General features: G+C 40.6%; 2 protein-coding genes across 6 annotated transcripts; one reads left to right on the forward strand and one right to left on the reverse strand.

Moving 5' to 3' along the window:
• The first annotated feature begins 1320 nt into the window (after positions 1–1320).
• On the forward strand, positions 1321–18048 carry tsc22d1 (TSC22 domain family, member 1). 3 transcript variants are annotated; one of them, XM_077727700.1, is made up of 3 exons: positions 1321–4609; positions 15654–15705; positions 16600–18048. In XM_077727700.1, the coding sequence occupies exons 1-3, from the start codon at positions 2103–2105 to the stop codon at positions 16864–16866; spliced, it is 2826 nt and encodes a 941-aa protein (XP_077583826.1). In that variant the 5' UTR covers positions 1321–2102; the 3' UTR covers positions 16867–18048. The 3 variants fall into 3 exon arrangements, with proteins under 3 accessions (XP_077583826.1, XP_077583829.1, XP_077583828.1); XM_077727703.1 differs by lacking the exon at positions 1321–4609 and adding an exon at positions 12374–12716; XM_077727702.1 differs by lacking the exon at positions 1321–4609 and adding an exon at positions 14781–15430.
• Positions 18049–18506: 458 nt separating this feature from the next.
• Positions 18507–20373, reverse strand: serp2 (stress-associated endoplasmic reticulum protein family member 2). 3 transcript variants are annotated; one of them, XR_013327859.1, is made up of 4 exons: positions 20115–20371; positions 19276–19348; positions 18782–18896; positions 18507–18711 (listed from the first exon to the last, which is right to left on the reverse strand). XR_013327859.1 is itself a non-coding variant. In XM_077728178.1 (4 exons), the coding sequence occupies exons 1-3, from the start codon at positions 20196–20198 to the stop codon at positions 18856–18858; spliced, it is 198 nt and encodes a 65-aa protein (XP_077584304.1). In that variant the 5' UTR covers positions 20199–20373; the 3' UTR covers positions 18507–18742; positions 18817–18855. The 3 variants fall into 3 exon arrangements, 2 of the variants coding, with proteins under 2 accessions (XP_077584304.1, XP_077584303.1); XM_077728178.1 differs by having other exon boundaries at positions 18507–18742; positions 18817–18896; positions 20115–20373; XM_077728177.1 differs by having other exon boundaries at positions 18507–18896; positions 20115–20369.
• Between the last annotated feature and the right edge of the window lie 397 nt (positions 20374–20770).

Raw genomic sequence — 20770 nt, forward strand, 5'->3', positions numbered from 1 at the left:
ACACTTTAATTTGTACACTAACTTGCCTGATGGGGGTGCTATAATCAAATGTACAGCAGTGAAAACGACTGTACATATACGCACTACTATGAACTGATATGTTTATCATTGTGACTGTAAAACCATTAAGGATCCAGAGGAAACAGTTTTGATCATAACATATTTGGAACATTGTCTTATTTGTCAAGTTTCCAGGAGTATTTGTTTTTACCACCTAAAAGTTGTAGTATGTGTAGCTTGGAATGTACATATGATAAACCCAAATTAACCAATGGCAGTGCATATGCAAACACCTGTAGGCCCTGTTGTTTTTTCCACCCAGTTTAACATTGTGTTTGGAGCTACTCGTTTATAGTCATGGGTTTCTTCTTCATTATTTAACAATGGTTGTGCTCACGTTTCCCTTTCATTCATCAATCATGCTGTCTGGGGCAAATGATTCATTAGTTTTAGTGACTGTAAGATAGTCCATTGATGCAATGAATGAAGCACAAATATATCATTGGGATGTCAAGCAACAGGTAAAAGTCTCCATTAACATCATGAATGTGATATATGCTCTCCCAGCCTTGTTTTGACATTAAAAAGCTAAATTCGCAGCAGTAGTAATAACACTCTGGACTCATGACATTCTGCAGATTACTGTTCTTGATTTAATGTATCAAAATATCATTGAGACCAGTGTTATATATGTTTTTTTTTCTTAATCCTCCATGAATTTGATGAATGAAATTTTCAACTTATCATTGAGACCAGTGTTTTATTTTTTTATTTTCCTAAAAAGTCAATGAAAGAAATGAAAGATTTTTTTACGGCAACGTAATAATCAAAGTCGTGTTCTCAACGACAGATGCACAAACAGTACAGTAGATGACGAATAGTGGCCGACGAACGTGTTCGGCAAGTTTCGGCAACTTCCGCCAAGCTCGACATCGAACACTCCCAGACTGCTTTATGTCTGGGACCAGAGACCATAGATATAGAAAACGTAGACATTTCATTTAGCTGGTGATCCGTTCCCGCACAGCGTCCACCATAATTAATGTGGCAACTTGAATGAATCAAGCCACTTACTACCTGTTATTCTGCTCCCCCTTTTTAAATAGAAGATTGGAAGTAAATAAAATCCAATTTTCCAAATAATGTTAAATTTCTGATAAAATTAAAATAAAGCATAATTAAACCGTCTAGTCATGACTCATTGAATCATGTTTTAAGAATTGGGCAATGCTGCAAATTGACACATTAAATAGGGCGGCAATGTCAACTTGTAATGTGTCCCTAACTGTGGTATCTTGGTAAAAAATCTCTACATCAACGAGCACGTTCAGGCGCCATATTGCAGAGCACTCCTCCCGCTCCCCTCCCTCCAGCCCGGCCGGGTCCCAGCAGCACAGAACCACAGCTGCGGTGGAGAGGGAGGCTACTTACAGACTGAACAAACGCTACTGTTGAGAAGGACCGGTGATACAGCAAAACCAAGAGCCACATCGTGGAAATTCAATGGGATAGATAAAACCTTTTTACGCCACCGTTTACTGATCGTGTTGGGACTTACGTCACTGTGCCACGGATAAAAGGTCGCTTCATTTGTAGTTTTCTTTGAGAGAGGAGAGGTAAAACAGTCTATGTCTAGCTTGTGTTTAGCTCAGCGGTGATGGATAATTGAAGCTAGCTAGCTGACGTTACTTCTCTGCTAGACGAGTAGCAGTAAGCGATCAATTCAGTCTGCTGCTCGACTCTTACAATTGTTTAACACGGGCGATCGTAATAGTATACAATATGATAGGCCGTGAGTAACAAAAACCACAAACTGAAAACGCCGGCGAATTGCTACTGGCATCAGCTGACGCTAGCTCGCTAGCTACACGTAAGGCGGCCACCAGCTTCGTGTGTCATTCTAGCATTTAATCGTGATAGAGTGGTCGTAGCTTCAAGTGCAACTTTTTCTGATTTTTAAGAAAGACTGACTGATTATTACGTTCTTTACTTTTTTCGATCCTGTTGTCCGTTGATCGTAGTGTAGTCAAAACGGCGGCGTTAACGTGCTTCAACTTTGTTACATACTGTCAGAGAGCAACTAGCCTCCGGATTTTCTTAAAATGCATCATCCGGACCCCACTGGAGACTCTGGCAGTGTTAGAAAGATGGCGCAGCCGGCTGTCTTCCACAGAAGGGGTAGCAACACAAGCAGCGGGAGCGGCTCCTCGCTGTCAACACCGGTGGTCACCAACAGTCACAGCTCGGTTGCTGAAGAATATCAACCCTCCCTGTTGATTCAATGCCAAACTCCTGCAGGCTCATCCTCTCCAGGTCCCCACCATCCTCCTTCCCACGGCCTGAGTATACACACCCAGGCCACACAGTCTGCTGGTGCTCAGATGAAAAAGAAAAGCGGTTTCCAGATCACCAGCGTCACCCCTGCTCAGATATCTGTGAGTACCAACAACAGTATTGCAGAGGACACAGAAAGCTACGATGACCTGGATGAGTCTCACACGGAGGATCTATCGTCATCAGAAATCATGGATGTTTCTCTTTCACGTGCTAATGATGTTGTGGGAGCCGAAAGGAGCTCGTCTGAGGAGACCCTGAATAATTTTCATGAGGCTGAAACTCCAGGGCTGCTGTCACCAAACCAGCCTTCACACCCACATTCACTGACTCAAACTGCGCAGCATGGTGGGGCTATGGTGAATGGGACTGTTCATCGCCATCCTCATCATCATCAGAACCATGCCCAGGGCTACACCATGTCAACTGGGCCCACAAACGCCTCATCTACCCTTGCCTCGGTCATTCAGAAAATGCCTTCTCATGTTGGGGTGTCACAAGAGGTTGCCCCTGCAAACATTGTTTCTCAATCTGCAGGAATGGTGGGCCTGGGAGCCGCTCCTGGAATGCACAGCTCTGCTACAGGCACTGCAGTTAGTGTAGTTAATCCCCAGACCAGCAGTGTTAGTAATGTGAATAAGTTGAGCTCTGCCAATGTGCCTGTGAGGGGGGGTATAAGCACGAGTGCGAGCAACAGCTCTGGAGGCTTTCCCCTCAATGCGAAAAGCAGTGCTACGGGTGGTGGTGGTGGTTCCGTGGTATCTGGGGGCAACCTCATGACTAACACCATGATTCAGCAACAACAAACTCTCAACTCTAACATCTCCATGACTACGACAACTTCAGTTATTGTTGCCAGTGCCTCCGGAGGACCAATTGTCTCGAGCGGAATCCAGGGACGACACGGTCCCGCAGCGGTGCACCCTGCCACTGCTCCTGTTACCGTCTCGCCGGCGGTCGCTCCCGCCAGTTCTCGCTTCAGAGTGGTCAAGTTGGACTCAAGTTCTGAAACCTTCAAGAAAGGCAGATGGACATGTACTGAGTTTTATGACAAGGACACACCAAATTCCGCCTCTTCCTCATCTACATCCGATGCGGGCAGCACACGCCAGTTTGTTTCTGAGAACTTTGCTGGGTGCTCAGAGAGGGAAAGCACAAGTGGTAGCTCTGTTAGTAGCACTATGAGCACAGTGAGCCATTATATGGAAAGTGGTGACACTGGGGGACCCTCAGTTTCCCACCATGGCCAGGAGTATGCCTCCCATCCTCAGGGTTTGCAAGCAGTCCTCCCTGGTGGCTTAACTGGGATGGGCGTGTCTCAATCACAGCCTTTAATAAATCCCCAAGACATAACCCACACAAACATCAAAACTAATGTGGCTTCCTCAACCTCAAACATGAATCCACCTGTACCTGTGCAAGGTCAACAGATCAACAGTGGGGTGCCTATTTCCGCATTACCGCAGCAGCAGCAGCTCACCTATGCCCAAGCTGTCTCCAATCAAAACCCAGGAACCGCACAAGGTTTTGTGGGTGTTCAGCAACATCAGCTTGGTTACGCTACACTCCACCAGCATCCAGCTGCTACCCCGATTCAGTTGAGACCGCCGGAGTATGGCCAAGCGCATCAAGGTATTACTCAAGCTCCCCCTTCCCCACATCTGTTGAACCAAGCTGGACTAAGTTCTTCAGGCCAAATGATGGGGGGGCTCCAGCAGCCACAGGTAATCCTTCACAGTCAAGCCCAGCAGCCCACAACCTCCAATAAACCCTTTCAAGTTGGGGTCACAGGTCAACAGCCTCCGAGTCACACTAGCCATCTTGATTGCCAGCAACAGAAACCGCAGTCCCTTCCAACACAAATCCAGAATGCCGGTTTACCCGCTTCGATTCAGAACCAAGTGTCAACTCCTAGCCTCCCTCCATCTAATCGTGACACCCATGCCCACCCGCAAGTTCTTCATGTCGGTAACAATAAAATGCTACCACAGAGTGTTTCCCAGGACCTCAGCAGTGCCCAGGCCATGGCCCATGCGGCGCAGGCTAGTGCCCTCTATGCTAGTCTGCCAACCTTCACTACCACTCAGCTGCAGGATGCCCAGCGACTCCTGCTTCAGCACCAATCTGCTCTGCTGGGATTGCCGAAGCTTTCTGGAGGGGACGCAAGCTACGCTTTGACTGCTGGTCAGGGTCAGGAAGCCGAAGGCAACACTGCCATCGCCAGTGCCTTAAGTGCATCAGCCGGTCTCAAAACTCTGGATGGAGAAGATGATGGGTAAGAGACTTTTCTTTTCTACTCCCATTTGTCAAATTCATAAGTTAACTTGTTGTCCAGTTTGATACATCACTGCAGGGTTGTAATTCCTTTCGCTGACTCAGCTGGCTGGGCGGAAAAGCCTTATTAATTCTTTAATGAGTAGACAGTGACCAGACTCATCCTGTCTCTGTCAGCGGGACACAATGCAGGGCTCATCTGGGTATAACGCATCTTGTATTTATCAAATCGATTTGACATTTTGACTAACCTTTTTTTCTTAAATCCTGACAGTTTATATTACAGAGCACTACTTCTGTTACTTCTTGTCTTTAATGCTGGAAGAGTGGGAAAAAAGGCTTTTTTTCCCCTCATCTCATATTCTGAACTGCTTCCTTATTAGGTTCGCGGGGGGTGCTGGAGCAAACTCCACACAGGTGGACGTGACCTGGATTTGACGCGCTAGCCACTCACGCCACCGGGCCACCCTAATTTTTATTTTATTTTTTCTTTCCCTTTATCTGACAGTGACTGTTTGAGGAGGGAGATTTACTCAATTGCACCTTAAACCTTCACTAAAAGCTTCTTGATTTTATTAAAATCTTACTCTTACTCCGGAGCAGTCTTTCACCTCATCTGCTCTTCCCCCATCTCTATACTTGACCTTTGCCGATATTCTGCCTAATCTAAATGATTCATGATTTAAAGCTTATATCAATGACAGTTATGCTTTTTTTACCTCTGAATTCAAATTGTGAATGAAAGCTCCATATAAGGCTGTAGTATTTCCCACTGTAATTTAATGGATACTGAAGGTTGGCTAATAATATCACATGACGTGTAACTCTAAGGAATTTAAAATCTTGGGGGATCATTGGATTATTGTCTTTGATGATGACCAGAATTGGGGGTAAACTAAAGCTCTTTGACCATTGAGATTGCCTTCAAAGATTGTCATTTTGGATTACTTTCGTCATTTTTAGCTAAACATTTGAGTGACAGACAGTTCTCTACATACCCAAAATGTGGTGTAGGCTGACATTTTATCTTTTTGAATTTAGCATTTTTCCTGTGCAATGTGCTTATTTCATTATGAATTATTGCACTATAAAAATTCTGCCTTCTTACAGCTACTTTGTGTTCTAGTCACTCTTATATCTGATATCTGATGAACTGCGGCAAAATCTTAACCAACTAAAAATATGTAGCGTAAGATTAGATGAACTACACGTGTACTATACAGTACAACAACCATTGCATTATGAAAATATTCCTTTCAAATGAGTTTAATACTAATTGGTGTCGTGTCTCAAATGTTTCCGTTTTGTTGATCTTGTACCAGGCAGTAGAAAAGCAGTATAATCTTACCCCTGGCATTGCAGCCAGTGCATACTGGACCTGTTGCTCATTGTGTTGAGCTCAATGTGATCCCCACAATTCACACACAGAGGAAGTGACCCAATCTGACCCAACACAACTTAGTCAGGCAGCAGGCCAACTGAAGCCGATTGAGACCATGACTGAGAACACAGAGTATGACCAGATGGAACTAGACTGAGCATCGCTGGCCCAGCTCTGTTAAATCCTCCTATTCTCTTGCTAAGTGGATGTTTTTGTTGTGAGTTTGCAGGTTTAAGTTTACTCTCCCCAAATCCCAAATTGGTATAATAATAATCAGTTTAATTTTTACAATGTTCTTTAACACGTGCAGCATTCTGCAGTAATTGCAGTTAGTCCCATTAGAAACTTGCAAATGTACAACAAAGTTGCATGTTTTTTTTTTTGTTGTTTTTTTTTATCACTACATATGTGGTCCAGGAGCACGTGCATAGAGGGATTCTCCAAAAGTAAACAGCATTTGTCATTTGTTTTGCGTTAGCCCCCCAACCTCTACTCCATTCTAACTACACAGGCCAACCCAGAGAACACCAGAAATAAACAACAGACTGGCGACTTGCTGTGTTAGTGGATATGTTTGCAATCTATTAAAACCCGCCTCTAGCGGCAGCTGTGAGATGAACAAGGAAATCCCGAGCAGTTGCCACGGGCGTAGTAACAATGGAGGTGAAAAGGTTTTCAGAAATGCTTGTCTTTTTTGTCTCCTGTCAGTTACAAATGTAATCTTAGTATCAGCCAGATTCTATCTGAAGTCAGAAATTGTCTATTAGAACTGCTTCTACTAGATACCAATCTAGCAAACCAAATATAACTTTTAAACAAGGCATTTAAAGGAAAAAAAAAGCTTTGACCCATGTGAAGAAATCTTTTTAACTCGCAGTTTGTATGGCTTCTTTGTTGTCTTTGCCTTCTTCCATTTAAAGGTTTGTTTTTCCATCAATACACTGTATTGTTTCAGTTGAAGTGCAACAGCGGCACTAATGACTTGTAATGGATGATAATGGTTAGTATTTTTAGACTTTAATTTATTCTGCAAAGATACAAGTGGCTAGAACATTATGACCACTTGTCTTGAAAAAAAACATACAGAAGCTGTATTCAGACTTCTGCGTTTACTTTCAATTCTTAGTGGATGGAGTACTACAATTACATGAACTCGGAACAAACAGTTGTCATTCTGGATTTGTGTGATCATTGCCGTGGCTTTTCTGTCAAATATTGTGAGTTTTTCCATTTCATACATTTGAAATCCATTATGCTAGGAATCTCAATGAAAGACATTTACTTTTAAAACAGACATTGGAATGTGTAGGTTCATTCCTCCATTGCGAAAGAGACACATTTTTGGCAAGAGACACAATGTCCACACAGACTCTTAGGTCTATTACTAGGGTTTACTTTTATTAGTTACCTTAATAGGCCTGTAACAGCACAAGAGGACGGATGTTAAAATTACACTTTCTTTCAGACATTTGCTATTTCACAATCTTGTTTCGGTCTTAATTAACTCTGAGACTTCTTTGTTTGCTGTTTTCTGGCCATTTGTTCATTAGCGTATACCATGTAAAATGATCAATCATGGGTATCTTGCCTGGTATATATATATATTTTCCCCCATGCATCTACATGAACTATATTTGGCCCAAAAATAGACAAAAATCATCTAATTCCAACCAGAAAAGATGAGTTTGCAAATTAAGATATGCATTTTATATACAAGTCATTCAGTGCCTGTGCTGATATATTTATTTTTGGTTGTAGTTGTCTGGCAATCATGCTGCCAAACACGCTGGCAATGTGCTGAATCATGCCTGGCATTCCTGTGGCTGCAACACTGTCCAGTTAAGCTTCAGATATGACCCCCCTCTTGAGTGATAACTTAGATTTATGTGTCAATGCTTTATGTGACTTTGCTCCTTTTTGTGTTCATTTGGTTTTCATACTGTTCTACCACTTAATAGTTACCACATGACACATCGTGCAATCTCTTAAAAAGTGCAAAGCTAGCTCATTCATGTGGTTAGTTGGTTTTAAGATAATGGCTGTTGCAGACATTTTGGCCCGAAAGTAGGGTTTCAAAGTCCTCCATTCTTGCTTTGTGTAAGATAATCCTCTTCTCAATGCTGTGTTGCTGAATACAGAAAGTGACAGGAGGGGGTTGGTGGGAGTTGGTCTTACTTTTTCTTTTCCAATCTTAATCTTCAGTTGTCTAGCCAGCTGCTTCTTTTTTTTTAATGTGGACTGTATGTCTGTTTTGCTTTGGTTATCGTTTCACATTGGTCATTGCGCAGCTAGAGAAGGCTACTAGAGAAGTGTCTGCTTGAATTCTACCTTAAGCACTCATCCATATCATATAGAACTAGATGCCATCCATTCAAAGATGCACACATTCTGTCTCTGAATATTTGTCATACCCATGCAACTGTTAAATAATACAACACTGCCCTCTTCTGGTGACAAAGTGCTCAGCCATGTGCCCACACTGCTAAAACATTTACCCTTAAACCGCCCGCCAAGTCAGTAGACTTACCAACATGATGGCTCACAAAATGACTGAGTAGTTCAGAACTATCTGTGGTCGTTTAGGTGCACACTCGTTCACCATTTTTTCTCTCTCAGGTGGACGAAACTTTGCACCATTTGGCCAACTTATTATTTATACCACTAAAATACATGTTATTGCACACAGTAATGCAATTGATTTATCTGGACGTTGCTTGTTGTAATCTCCCTTTGGCCATTTTGAAATTCAAACATTTCCAACAAATATTTCTTCAAGATTTGAACTTGTTAAAACAAAGTGGCAAAGCTTTTCTACTTGTTCCATAGCTGGCACCGCTTAACTGTGACCAGGCAGTGACAGAAGCACATGATCTCAAGTTTGTATTAATTGTCTGTTCTTTTTATGGGTGAGTATACATCATTTTAGTTCAAAATACGTTCTATTTTTCATAACATTCAGGAAAAGTGTCACACTAAGAATTTTAACTGATCAAGTCCATATGATAATTGACCACAAGGTGGCGCTGCTCACCAATTCTGTATAAAATTGAAATCAGTTGTTGAATTGCCTTAATGAAACATTTTAGTAATAGAATTATTTATTTAGATCTGATTGAATTAGAAATTTTGTTAAACATGTTTTACCAGAACATTTGTAAAAGTATGACTAATTTTCAAATGTTTTTTTTTAGTTGAGTGAGAATGAAGCAGAAAAATGCAGAAATATCTTGAATTCTTGTCGTCTACCAAATGAAGTGTTTTTGTTGGTAGATGGAAATCATTTGGAAATTTTAAACTTGATAAAATATTTAAAGTAATGTGCTATAGTTATTTGACAGTGTGCTGATTGATGAATTTAGAAATACACTACTTGCTTAATAATGTATGCCCTTTTTTTTTTTCTTTAAAAAAACGTGGTCTATGTGGTAACAACTAAACGGTCCAAGCCATGCTGCTTACTTGCATTTAAGCTGTTCTTATGATAGCTTTGCTGTCGTCACAGCTTCGGGCCCTGACGGTGGAGTCCTATTTAGTTACTAATCCACTCCTAGCTGCATGTTGCCTTTACTCATGTACTTTTGTTGGGGTTCACAAATCAATCATAGAGTATATCATAAAGAAACATGGACTGTTTTCTATATATTTTTTTAAGCCTCAGCTTGAATATCAATGGAATTACTATATCACTACCACTTCTGTGATTTGGTATCCATTGGTGTAAAACTAACATTTTGTTGCTTAGGTGAACGAGTGCATTTGAGGTGAAGTCGCTCAGAAATTGTCTTCTGGTTGCTGCTATTCTGTCCAGTATGAACATGAAGCGCCATGTGTTCTTTAGCTCTTAATCCCTTTAATGCTGGTTTTCACTCCACATTACTCTAAACTGCTGGTCACTCACTCTTATGTAATGTGCATCTTTTGTGTGTGCGTCTGTTCAAGTGTTTCAATGCTGCTGTCAGCAGAAGCAAGAGGCCCACCTACAATAATCTCCGTAGACTTGTGCCTCCACTATTTAGCATCTTTATTTAATAATTGTGGTTGATCTGGCTATATAGTGAGTCATTGTCTTCCGTTTTGTTCCTCATATGATCAGGTGTTTGATCAAGACTGTTCTACTACAGCCTAGATGAATATTCTTTCTTCCTCCTCTGCCACCCTTTTCTAATTATGAATGGACAACTAATAGCATGCTGTCGTCAGCCCAAATGCTCCCATAGAACCAATCTCTCTTGATGGCTAAAGTGACCACTCATCATTACTGGCCTGCTCTGTGGCTGGCTCACTCAAATGCTCTGTGTCATTCTCCATAGTCAGGGTTTGACTATGGAAAATCCACTGCCAGGCCTTACTGGTAAAGTCTGTGCCCTCACTAAACTATCAAACTATAGCCCTGCCAAAAGCCTTCACAATTCAACTACTATTCAATTGGCTTCCTTTTTGTCTATACTGAGAAGCTCAAAAAGTGGAGAATCCCCAATTTAAGGCAAAATGTGTACATTTAAATACTACACTGTTTTACTTGCTGGTGAATGCTTACATACAGGGAGTGTAAAAGTATTGGGCAAATTAGTATTTTGACCACGTCTTCCTTTTTATGAACATTGTCTTACTCCAAACTGTATAAGCTTGAAAGCGCACTACCAATTAAGCATATCAGGTGATGTACATCTATATACTGAGATGTGTTGTCTAGTCTAAGGACATCAACATCCTATATCAGGTAAGCATAATTATTAGGCAACATCTTTTCCTTTGACAACATTTCTCAGAAGAGTGACTTGACAGCCTCCAAAAAGTCAAAAATATTGAGATATCTTGCAGAGGGCTACATCACTCTTTAAATTGCTGAGCTTTTGAAGCGTGATCATCGAACAATCAAGTGTGCAATACTCCCGAGACGTGGCAAGGTGGATGTGGTTGAGGCAGGCATCATCAAAGATGAGCTCGTGGGACCTTTTCGGCTTGATGATGGAGTCATACTCAACTCCCAGTCCTAACTGCCAGTTTCTGCAAGATATCCTCAAGTAGTGGTACTGAAAGAATCGGCATCCTTCAAGAAAAACATGATTTTCATGCAGGACAATACTCCATCACACGCATTCAAGTACTCCACTGTGGCAAGAAAGAGCCTCGAAGAAAAACTAATAACACTACCTGTCTTGGGGAGAAATATCAACCTATATATAATCTGTCCGCAAACTTTGAATAAAAATGCGTCCTCAGGCTTTTTCTGTAAACCCACATTAACTTGTGACATTTGGCAAACTATTTGGACTAAGTATTTGAAGCCAGTGGTCATGCATGCAGTTCCTGAGTTAGGTAACGGTCTGGCCCTCACCAAAATGATGTGACACTGATTCATCGCGACAGATCAAGTCTGTTAGGACAAGTAAAATCCCCAGCTTTGTCCTCTTCGCGTACCTGTTATTTCTTGGCAAGCTATGGCTGCGCCAGTCAGTGTCTCTGTGAGTCTGTTATGGTTTCTCTCTGGCAAGGTTTTTAGACATCTTTATGCTGTCTTCAATGAGACATGACAAGATAAGACCTTGTGGTACCCACGTGGTTTCTCAACTGTCACACACAGGAGTGAAATACAAGCGCTAAGGTGGAGAGAAATTACTTTCTTGTAAGAAGAGGAAATTACAACTATAAATTGCTTTTGCAGGTTTAATTTTCTCAGAGAACTTATTAGCATTTTGCATCATCTATTCTAACCATAAAAACTTAGGGAAAATGATGTGTATCCGGAAAGTATTTACAGTGGTTCACTTTTTCCACTTTTTATTTGCTCTCCTCTTACCTGAAATTCTATTCTTCGCACTAAATTCCACATGGACCTTAACCTCAAGTCTTTATTTAAATATGATGTCACAAATATAGCACACCCATGTTTTGGATATTGTAGCCATTCTTCTTTGTTGCACCTCAGGCTTACATCATCATTTTGGATGGGGATCCTCAGTAGACGGGCATTTTTTTGGATCTCCCAAGAAATCTTTGATTGAATTTAAGTTTGAGCTCTAGTTGATAGGTTGGAAGATGAACCTCGGAAAATGTGATTTAGCCAGTCCTGCCCAAATTTGAAACATCTGTGGAGTTTGCATCTTCTCCATTTGTTGGGTTAGATGTTTCTCCAGGTATGGTCACTTCCTCATAGTTTAAAAGCTGTTTCCTAGGTTTTGAAGTATAAATGTATTTATATGTCCTTTGTTTTTAAAATATATTTATATATTTTACTGTATACTTACTGGTAGAAGGCTTGTGGTGGAGGAGCAGGGAAATCATTGGGCCACAGGCTAATCTCTGTTGATAGTTTATGTAACTCGCTGTGTCACATGATCACGCGTCACTACTCACCCTGCTTCTGTCTGGTAATTCAGCCCACAGTCATTCAAACACAAATAGATGACGGAGGGAAATGGGGAGAACTCACACAGGAACTCGTGTCAACCTGAGTTTTTATTTTCTAACGCCTGTGTGGTTGTTACTATTATTAATCCATCTTTAGGGAGCTTCTATAGAGCCCATCCTAAATTTGACAAAAAACAAGGATTTTTGAGGGGGGGCAACCCTTAAACAAAGGTGGCCGAGACCCACGTTTCTACTTTGGATTTCAAATGTTCCTTCAGTCCGAAGACTCCATGAGAGTGCGCAGTGTCCGTGTTCAGGGCCATGACGAGATGGCAATGAAGCTTTTGTTCTGGGAGCTGGAGCAGCATCTCAAAAGGTAAACTAAGAGACGGTTTACTGTAGCGCTGCCTGGCCAATCACCACAAGATCTGCACACAAAAGGCTCTAAAGGCCGTATTGTGTGTGGCTCTCTGTGAACTTTCTATTCATTCATTTGAGCGCTTGTATGAACATGGAAGGATGTTGTCACAAATGGAGCATTGGAAATTGGTGTCCAATGATGGTGTTTAATATATCTGAAGTAAATGCAAGGAGTTTTGTTTTCCAAATTAGTTATTACTACTATCACTAATGATTCTACTAAACTGTGAACAATTAGTCATTTGTGCTGTGGCTTGCTTAGCCATATTTAGATTGTTTTGGCATTTTGCTACCACTGTGCAACCCTTATGTTGCTCCATCTGGTCTCACATAAAGTCCCCCACTCGTCACCATAGTACAGTAAGACACGAAGCAGTCAGTGTCTTCATGATGTGATTTTGACTCTTCAAATCTGATTTTTTTAAGGATGTAATCTATGTCTACTTTCACTAGATTGTTGCTTTTGCACTTGGTGCTCCTACATTATATATGTATGTGCCTTTTGTCTGCTAAGCATGATTTACAGGGTCATACAAATGTGACATTTTAAATCGTTAAACACGCAGGTCCGTGCAAAGCAGCATGATTTTGGATTGACCAATCTGAACAGGGCCCATTCTTATCACCAAAGGAAAAAAAAGTAATCATTTTTTTTACATTATCAATATTGCCTAAAGATCCAGTTTCTGTAGTTCGGAAGTGACTTTTTGAAGTCAAGTGGTCTCTACTGTGAGGTTTACTTTTGGCATGTGGACAGCGGAAATCAAGAATATCTAGATTTTTCATTCAATCATAGCTTAACAAAGATGAGTTTTGAATACTAAAATTTCAGAGGTTTACTGGGGCAAAAAACTTTTTGTGGCCTATTTGGGGCCATGCAATTGGCTTCATGTCTTGATCATTCAAACATGAATGAATGAATGAATGAATGAATAAATAGATAAAGTGCCCGGAAGAGCTCATTGACTTAGGCACTCTTACTAAGCTCTTTAGCTTAAGTTGTTTCCTGGAAGATGACATCAAAACAATCCTTCAGGTGCTAAATTTAAGCATTACATGTGAGTACACCAGTATAGGAATAGTATCCTTTTTCTGTCCATGGACGAATTTCAATTCTCTAACTCCATGCTTTTACCTCTTTGGATGGTACCATTAATGTTAAACAGAATATTTTGTAACATTCATTGTGAAGAAAGGATGTGTACTTGGTTGAATATTTGGCCGATAAGGGGGTTGACTGTAACATATTTTTGTTCAAACTCTATGTCTAGTGAAATGTTAAGCCCATTAGAATTATTAGAGTTGTTGTGCTTGGAGTGGGATGTGAGGTGCATCATCAGAATGGCTCCTGGAATAAGACATGTTAAGTGGAGGAGTAGTGTTGGATCTAGGTGGCATTACAGAATGTAACTATTCTTTCTGTACGGTTTGTGTTTAACTTCAGAGTTTCAAACTTGGATTTTTAGCGAAACTGGGTGATGTCTTGTCCGTTTGAGATTGTGGAAATCTATGTACTGAGACTTCAGAGCTCTTTCAAGTAAAACTTCAATATTCAAAGAGGATATAGGAATGACAATCTTATTGAGGCAGATTATTTTGTTTTGGTATAGCTATGCCATTGTGAAAGTACTATAGATATAAGAAAAATTAACATACTATTCTCCAAGCCGTTTGGCCTCACCAGGGTCGTAGGGGTGCTTGAACCTTTGCCAGCCAACCATAGGCAGAGTATGCTCTGAATTGGTTGCCAACCCAGGACATACCAAGCATGCTTTTGGGATGTGAGAGGAAACCAGAGTACCTGGAGAAACCCACACAGGCATGGAATTCAGGTCCCCTGCCAAGGATTGAGCCCTCAATCTCAGAACAATACGGTGGACATGCTAACCACTCATCCACTGTGCTGCCTACTTGACGTTCTGTACTAACTTAACTGAGAGACTTGGATGATTGTTGATTTGTTAGTATATTCAATACTCATTGTCGGTATTGGGAATTTGGAACTGGAGGGTTAGATTCATCTTGTTTTAACATTTTCTGTGGGTCACGTTTGTATACCGAAATAATAATTATGTGGCTTCAAGATGGGATGACCAGGTTTGAGAATGACAATATATATGTCCTTTTATCTGACAAACTGCAACCAAAATGTCTCATCCAGTTCTCCCCGGTTTCATCCACCCCATTTTGTGTTCCGCGAATATTTTATGCAAATATATCAGCTGAGCGGCAGGTGGGGGCGTTCTTTACATAAATTATGCCAACGAGCTCCGTCTCGACCAATCGGCGTCCGACACTCAGAAAGACGTCAGGGTAGACATCACGCGAGCTTGTCCAGAGCTGCGGACGTCGTTTGTTGAGCTCAGTACGGTACGGTCCGGTCCAGCCCAGCGTAGCTGAGCTGAGCTGACCTTGAGCCGTGTTTCTAGTATCGTCTGCTTCTCTTATCCGAGCCTCTCGCGTGGATGCGCCTCGGAGAGGTGGTGGTGCTGCGCCCGTGTCGGGCTACGGACTGGCTTTGTCCGCATTCCCGGGCTATCGAAGCAGCATGAATACGCCTTGCTACACGGTGGCTATGGATCTAGGCGTCTGCCAGCTCCGAAATGTCTCCATTTCTTTCTTGTCGTCGTTGTTGAGCGCAGACAGCTCCCATGTAAAGCTCGATAAGAGGTAAACGATCACAATGAGCTATTAGCTGAAAATTTGTTTTTTTCCTCCTTTTTCCCAAGCTTTTTTTTTCCGCCTCACCTGCTACCGCGTTGGACGCTCAACAACGGCCACATCTGCGGGGGGATGGCCTCTTATAAAATGATGTTAATGTTTATATATGTGATGTTGAGCTGTAATACCTTATTTTAACATTTAATCCTGTTTTTTGTTGTTGTTGTTACAGCTCGTCGGGGGCCAGTGTAGTCGCCATCGACAACAAGATTGAACAGGCAATGGTGAGTTTAGACATTTAACTGCCAGCACTACACAAAGTAAAGCTTGCTTGATTAGTGGAGTTTTGTAACTATTATATTGCATGTAAAGTTGCACTTTCAAAGAACATTTGGTGTCAAGATGGGAGGCGACTTCAAGGCGGTGGAACTTTACAATGTTTGCATGGGCCAGAAAACAAAATTACTATTTCGCATCGTGAGCCCATTCATTATGGTTGGGTTTTTGTTCTTTTTTAATGTTTCATGCGTAGGTTTCGTTTTTAATTAGCGAAGTCCTTTGGCCAAATTGCTGTGTCTTTTGTGCCATTTCGTTGTTGTCGTTACTCAGCTCTGTTGCTAGGCAAGTCGAAATGCACACAAAGTAAAAATATCCAGTGTGCTGATTGGCTGAATTTTCCGAACAGGCAGTGTCGTTAACGTATGTGGAATTTTTAGTTGGGAAGTAATGCCACATTCAAGTGAAAAGGACTCAACCGGTCAAAATTGGTTACAATAATAAATTCAAATAGTTGAAAAAAAACATCACAACAGACTTGTAATCTCTTTTAAAAAAGTTCCCCTTTAATCACAGGTGCTTGTTTTTTTTAACCATTAAACAACATTAAATGTGTATGTAGGTTATCAACAATTATCAATCCTATCCAAAAACCTGCTAAGTGATACAGTATGCGTTGACTCAAATGACCAATTGCATGGCTGCAAATTGTGTGAAATTGCAAAAAAAATTAAGCTTGTCGCAATTTTTGTTATTTTTTCTATAAAATGTATTGTAAAATTCGTAATGGTCATTAGTGAATTTGAGATTGTAGATTGCCAATGGCAGGAAACAAGTTGAAATGTTTGTCAAAATGGATTTGAGCTATGCAAATGTCATAACACACCTGACTTATGTAACAGGACCTGGTCAAGAGTCACCTGATGTATGCTGTGCGTGAGGAGGTGGAGGTCCTGAAGGAGCAGATCAAGGAGCTGATTGACCGCAACTCCCAGCTGGAGCAGGAGAACACTCTTCTGAAGACGCTGGCCAGCCCAGAACAGATGGCTCAGTTCCAGGCGCAGGTCCAAACCACTTCCCCGCCCGCCAGCTCCTCAACGGCCGTCGCCTCGGGTCCTGCGTGCGCCCTGGCTCAAGCCGCATCGCACACTTCTGGTCCCTCGGCGTAGTCCATCCGGCAAGCGCAGACGGGCGGAGTCGACACTACTTCTGCTAACGCAAGCGAGCTTACGGCGAAGAGTCGATGCCGTCGATTCAATAATTTGCACATATTTATCCCGAAAAAGGATGCATCCAATGGGACAAGTGCTGCACAAGGCGACAATCCTGCGACTCATTGAACTCATTTGCCAAAAAGATACAAAAAAAACATGGACATCTCAGCTAGAATGTCTTTTCAAACCATGAGCAGATCCACATACTTTCAACAAGGATGCTGAAAAGATCACTGTGCCTGTGTGTGGATTTTAGCCGATGTCAATTTTACTTAGTTACATGTGACAGAATGGCAGGAGAAGAGGTTTTTGTTTTTTTGGTTATTTTTTTTTCCTCTTATTACGTGTTGTAAATAAATGTCTCTCATGCCTGTTATCTGATGTCACGTTGAAAGAAAAGGCCTTTCAAGAATGACCAATAACGAATGTTAGCAAGTATGACTAAGTCCCCATCTGGAATGGGGGGCTCGTCAATATACAGCGGTATGGATTGTGTTACTTTGCTTGGATGGAATAAACGAGATTTGTTTTCTTATATTTTCAGTATTTGTTTTCACATTGCTTAGCTCTGCAGTGGCATGGAATTGAAACATTGTCTGGCAGGCGAAAGATCATGTATATTTCTGTACAGTGTAAGTAAACATGTAAAATAGTGAGAGGAAGAGAAACAACAGACTCATCATTATCTTGGTCACGCAGCGTAAGCGATGACACGCTTGCCTTGCCCAAAAACTGTTGTCTATTTTTAAAAGCTTGTATTTTCAGGTTCTAAAGGAGTTTGGTTATTTAAGCTAAAAGGTGCAGCCAACAATGTTTGTCTATAACTGCCACTGCGACTTTCACTCTTACTGTAAAACCAGCCCCCTCCTCCCCCTTTTCTGATGTATTGCACTTTTTTATGATTTGTTTTCCCCATTTTTTTTGGACTGAGATACTTCTGGATGAACGGTTTATGAATATCAGCATTACAAAACCCCAATTGCAGCTTCTGGACTTTTTTTTTCCCCATGACATTCTTTGTATTGGTTGTATGCTCATGTTTTCTGCATGTTTCTGGATGAGAAGTTGTATCATAAAGTACTGCAATTGCACTTGAAAGCTGCACTTCACAACTTTCATTAAAATGCTAACTCAGTACCTGCTGACGTATTCTTTAGTGGTGACCTTTATATCTTTTAGTGCCATTGATGGCGATATGTAAGACATTTTTTCCAGTTGTTTTGAGTATTCATAATACATTGCTGTGTGCATTAAGTTCATAAAATGCTTTGTGCTCACTTCAGTTGTCAATTTAAGGGCTAAAACTTAAATTTCAGGGTATGTAAAGAAAAAAAATCAGAACTGTTAATTTAAAATGTGTAAACTTAGCCCTAGCCTCACCCTTGATGCTTTCAAAAATATGTCAGCCACAACCTCTAGCTCACTGTCATTGCGTACTTACAGAAAAAAAATGCAGTTTTTTAGGGCAACAGTGGCTGATCTATCACCCATAATTTAAGTTTTTGCAATCTTTAAAATGATTTCTAATACCTGATTAAAATGGTGCAAGTGTTTGAATCAGGTACCTAGTGAGTTCACTTAAAGGATCATAAAAATCTGAATTCTCAACATTTATTAGAATAAAAAGTCTTTTTTTACACAAGATAGATGAACATTAAAACAGGCTGGAATTTCACATCTTCAGGAATTTTTCCGGACGCATGCGTGCTTTAACAGTCTCGTGTTTGTTGTTGCACACACTCGTGTGCACACGTTCATATGTAGACATGAGGAGTAAGACGCAGCTGGCGTGGTTTTACACTGTCCATATAAAAGTGGTCAGCACCACACACTGCAAATGCAAATATGGGGAGTTGGCGGTGTGTGGGACCTTTTGAAGGAGGCAAAGGGGGTTTGAAGTTTAACCTCGGCAGGCTCATGAAGGCAGTTGAGGTGTTTTCTCGATCACATTCCCATACGGATACTCTGGATGATCTGAAATATGGCTTAGAAGACAAATAAATAGCCTTGTTTTAGGACTTAAATAAGATTTTCCTGATATTTTAACACAAACGTATAGGTTTCAAAGACTGGTATTTGTTGAGAAGAAAAGCCCCAAAAAACATAATATTTCTTCAATGACCATCCCTGTGTTTTCACTGAATATTTAATATGAAATTAGGGCCAGTAAGTTAAACCTTGATCTCATTAGTTCATATATGTATTGAAAAATCAGGAATAATTGAACTTGCCCTCATTTGTTATTAAAAAAGCATTTAAGTAAGGGTTTGTAAACATTTTATTTCGATAAAATGAAGCGATGTTTAACCTCAATTCATGCAGAAACTAAATTTTTTAAAAAAAGAAGCTGTATGAGCTACATACCTGATCCACACACAACAAATACAAAGAGAGCAAGCAGCCAGGGACCCACTGGATATTTTTCTTCCTGTGGTCGCTATGGGAAACGCAAAAAACAAATGCACACATGCAAACACACTATCATTATCATTAGCACAGTAAAACCAAGACAATTTCTGTAAAGAGCTAATAGATTTCACATTTATTCGTTCATATTTCTCATGCATTGACTTTAAACTCAAGAACATCCATTTTCAGAATATTATTGAATTACGTTCAAATATAAAAATGGAAAATTCATACTCAGATATACACTTTTGATTCAAACTCTTGACAAATGTAAGTTGCTAGATATTAAAATATGTTCTGTCCTTATACTTCTACATACTCTTTTAATATTTACTTCAAGAAGATATTAAGTGTTGTGTTACTTGATTGTACTGAGTGAATTCTTGTGAATAAAAACTTTAATTATTCAAACGATTTTAATCTGAAGGATGCTGTTGGGAATGTTCTCAGACATCTAATCATGTTCGTTTTTTTAAATTCTATTTTATGTTTTTATTATACTGCTGTCACTTTAAAATGAATTAATCACTAGTAGACGTCCAATCCATTTGAATTGAAAGGGTGGCAGGAACACACCCACTTCAAATGGATTGGACCACCACTGTCAATGGAAGCCAATGAGTTAATTTCATTCCCAAAAGCATGATTTGGCATAAAAGATCAAAATGATGACTCAAAATAAATAAATTACCAGCCAACCATCATTCACAGCTGGAAAGGATGGCGACAGGGGGTAAATAAGCATGTCAACCCATTCGGGCTAATATCATCATACTGACAGTTAATGGGCTCACCAGTGTCTTGGCCACGTTCCCTCTCTGCGTGATGTTCTTGCTGTGTTTCTCGTTCGCCATGCGGATCCGTTGTTTGGCCACCATCTTCCTTTCCCTAACGTAGGTTGGAAAACCAGCCGGTTTTAGTCTTTTATTTTTGCACTATATTTAGTAATCGGAAATATGTAGGCTGGATGACGCTTCGTTCCAGCGGCATTAAAATAGAAAAATAGCAGGATGTAACAGGAAACACACATGCTCGCTTTCAAAATAAAAATGTGTGACTGTGCGTGGTGATGGATAAAGACATTTAAACACTACGCGTTTTACATGAAAGGTTATTATCTGTGAGGATAATTGTTGTTTGTTGTCATTTTTGTCATTTTTGAGCTACAGTTGGATTGTTTGACATAAAGGTTTTGTATTGTGAAAATGTGTCCAGAAGTGAAAGAGTAACTTTGGCGGATTTCTTTACAAGACTTCTATGATTATTTTAACTCAATGTTGTTCACATGATGAACATACAGCATATCACTTTCAGTTGCATGCCTATTGTGGCAACATTAGGGATGCCAAATGTGTTCATGTAATCCATATTTGAAAGCAGCAAAAACATTTTTTTAAATGATGCTGATATTGCATTATGTTGTGTTCAATTGTGTACAATTACAACTGAG

The sequence above is a fragment of the Stigmatopora nigra genome, chromosome 11 (genome assembly GCF_051989575.1).
Source record: "Stigmatopora nigra isolate UIUO_SnigA chromosome 11, RoL_Snig_1.1, whole genome shotgun sequence".
Taxonomy (NCBI): Eukaryota; Metazoa; Chordata; class Actinopteri; order Syngnathiformes; family Syngnathidae; genus Stigmatopora; species Stigmatopora nigra.

Excerpts from the sequence above, each read along its gene's own strand:
- tsc22d1 (XM_077727700.1), top strand. The coding sequence starts at position 2,103 with ATGCATCATCCGGACCCCACTGGAGACTCTGGCAGTGTTAGAAAGATG. Across the intron at positions 4,610-15,653 it reads CTGGATGGAGAAGATGATGG|CTCGTCGGGGGCCAGTGTAG; the intron begins GTAAGAGACTTT and ends TTGTTGTTACAG. Across the intron at positions 15,706-16,599 it reads ACAAGATTGAACAGGCAATG|GACCTGGTCAAGAGTCACCT; the intron begins GTGAGTTTAGAC and ends CTTATGTAACAG.
- serp2 (XM_077728178.1), bottom strand. The coding sequence starts at position 20,198 with ATGGTGGCCAAACAACGGATCCGCATGGCGAACGAGAAACACAGCAAG. Across the intron at positions 19,349-20,114 it reads GGAACGTGGCCAAGACACTG|CGACCACAGGAAGAAAAATA; the intron begins GTGAGCCCATTA and ends CGTTTCCCATAG. Across the intron at positions 18,897-19,275 it reads ATTTGTTGTGTGTGGATCAG|CCATATTTCAGATCATCCAG; the intron begins GTATGTAGCTCA and ends TTGTCTTCTAAG.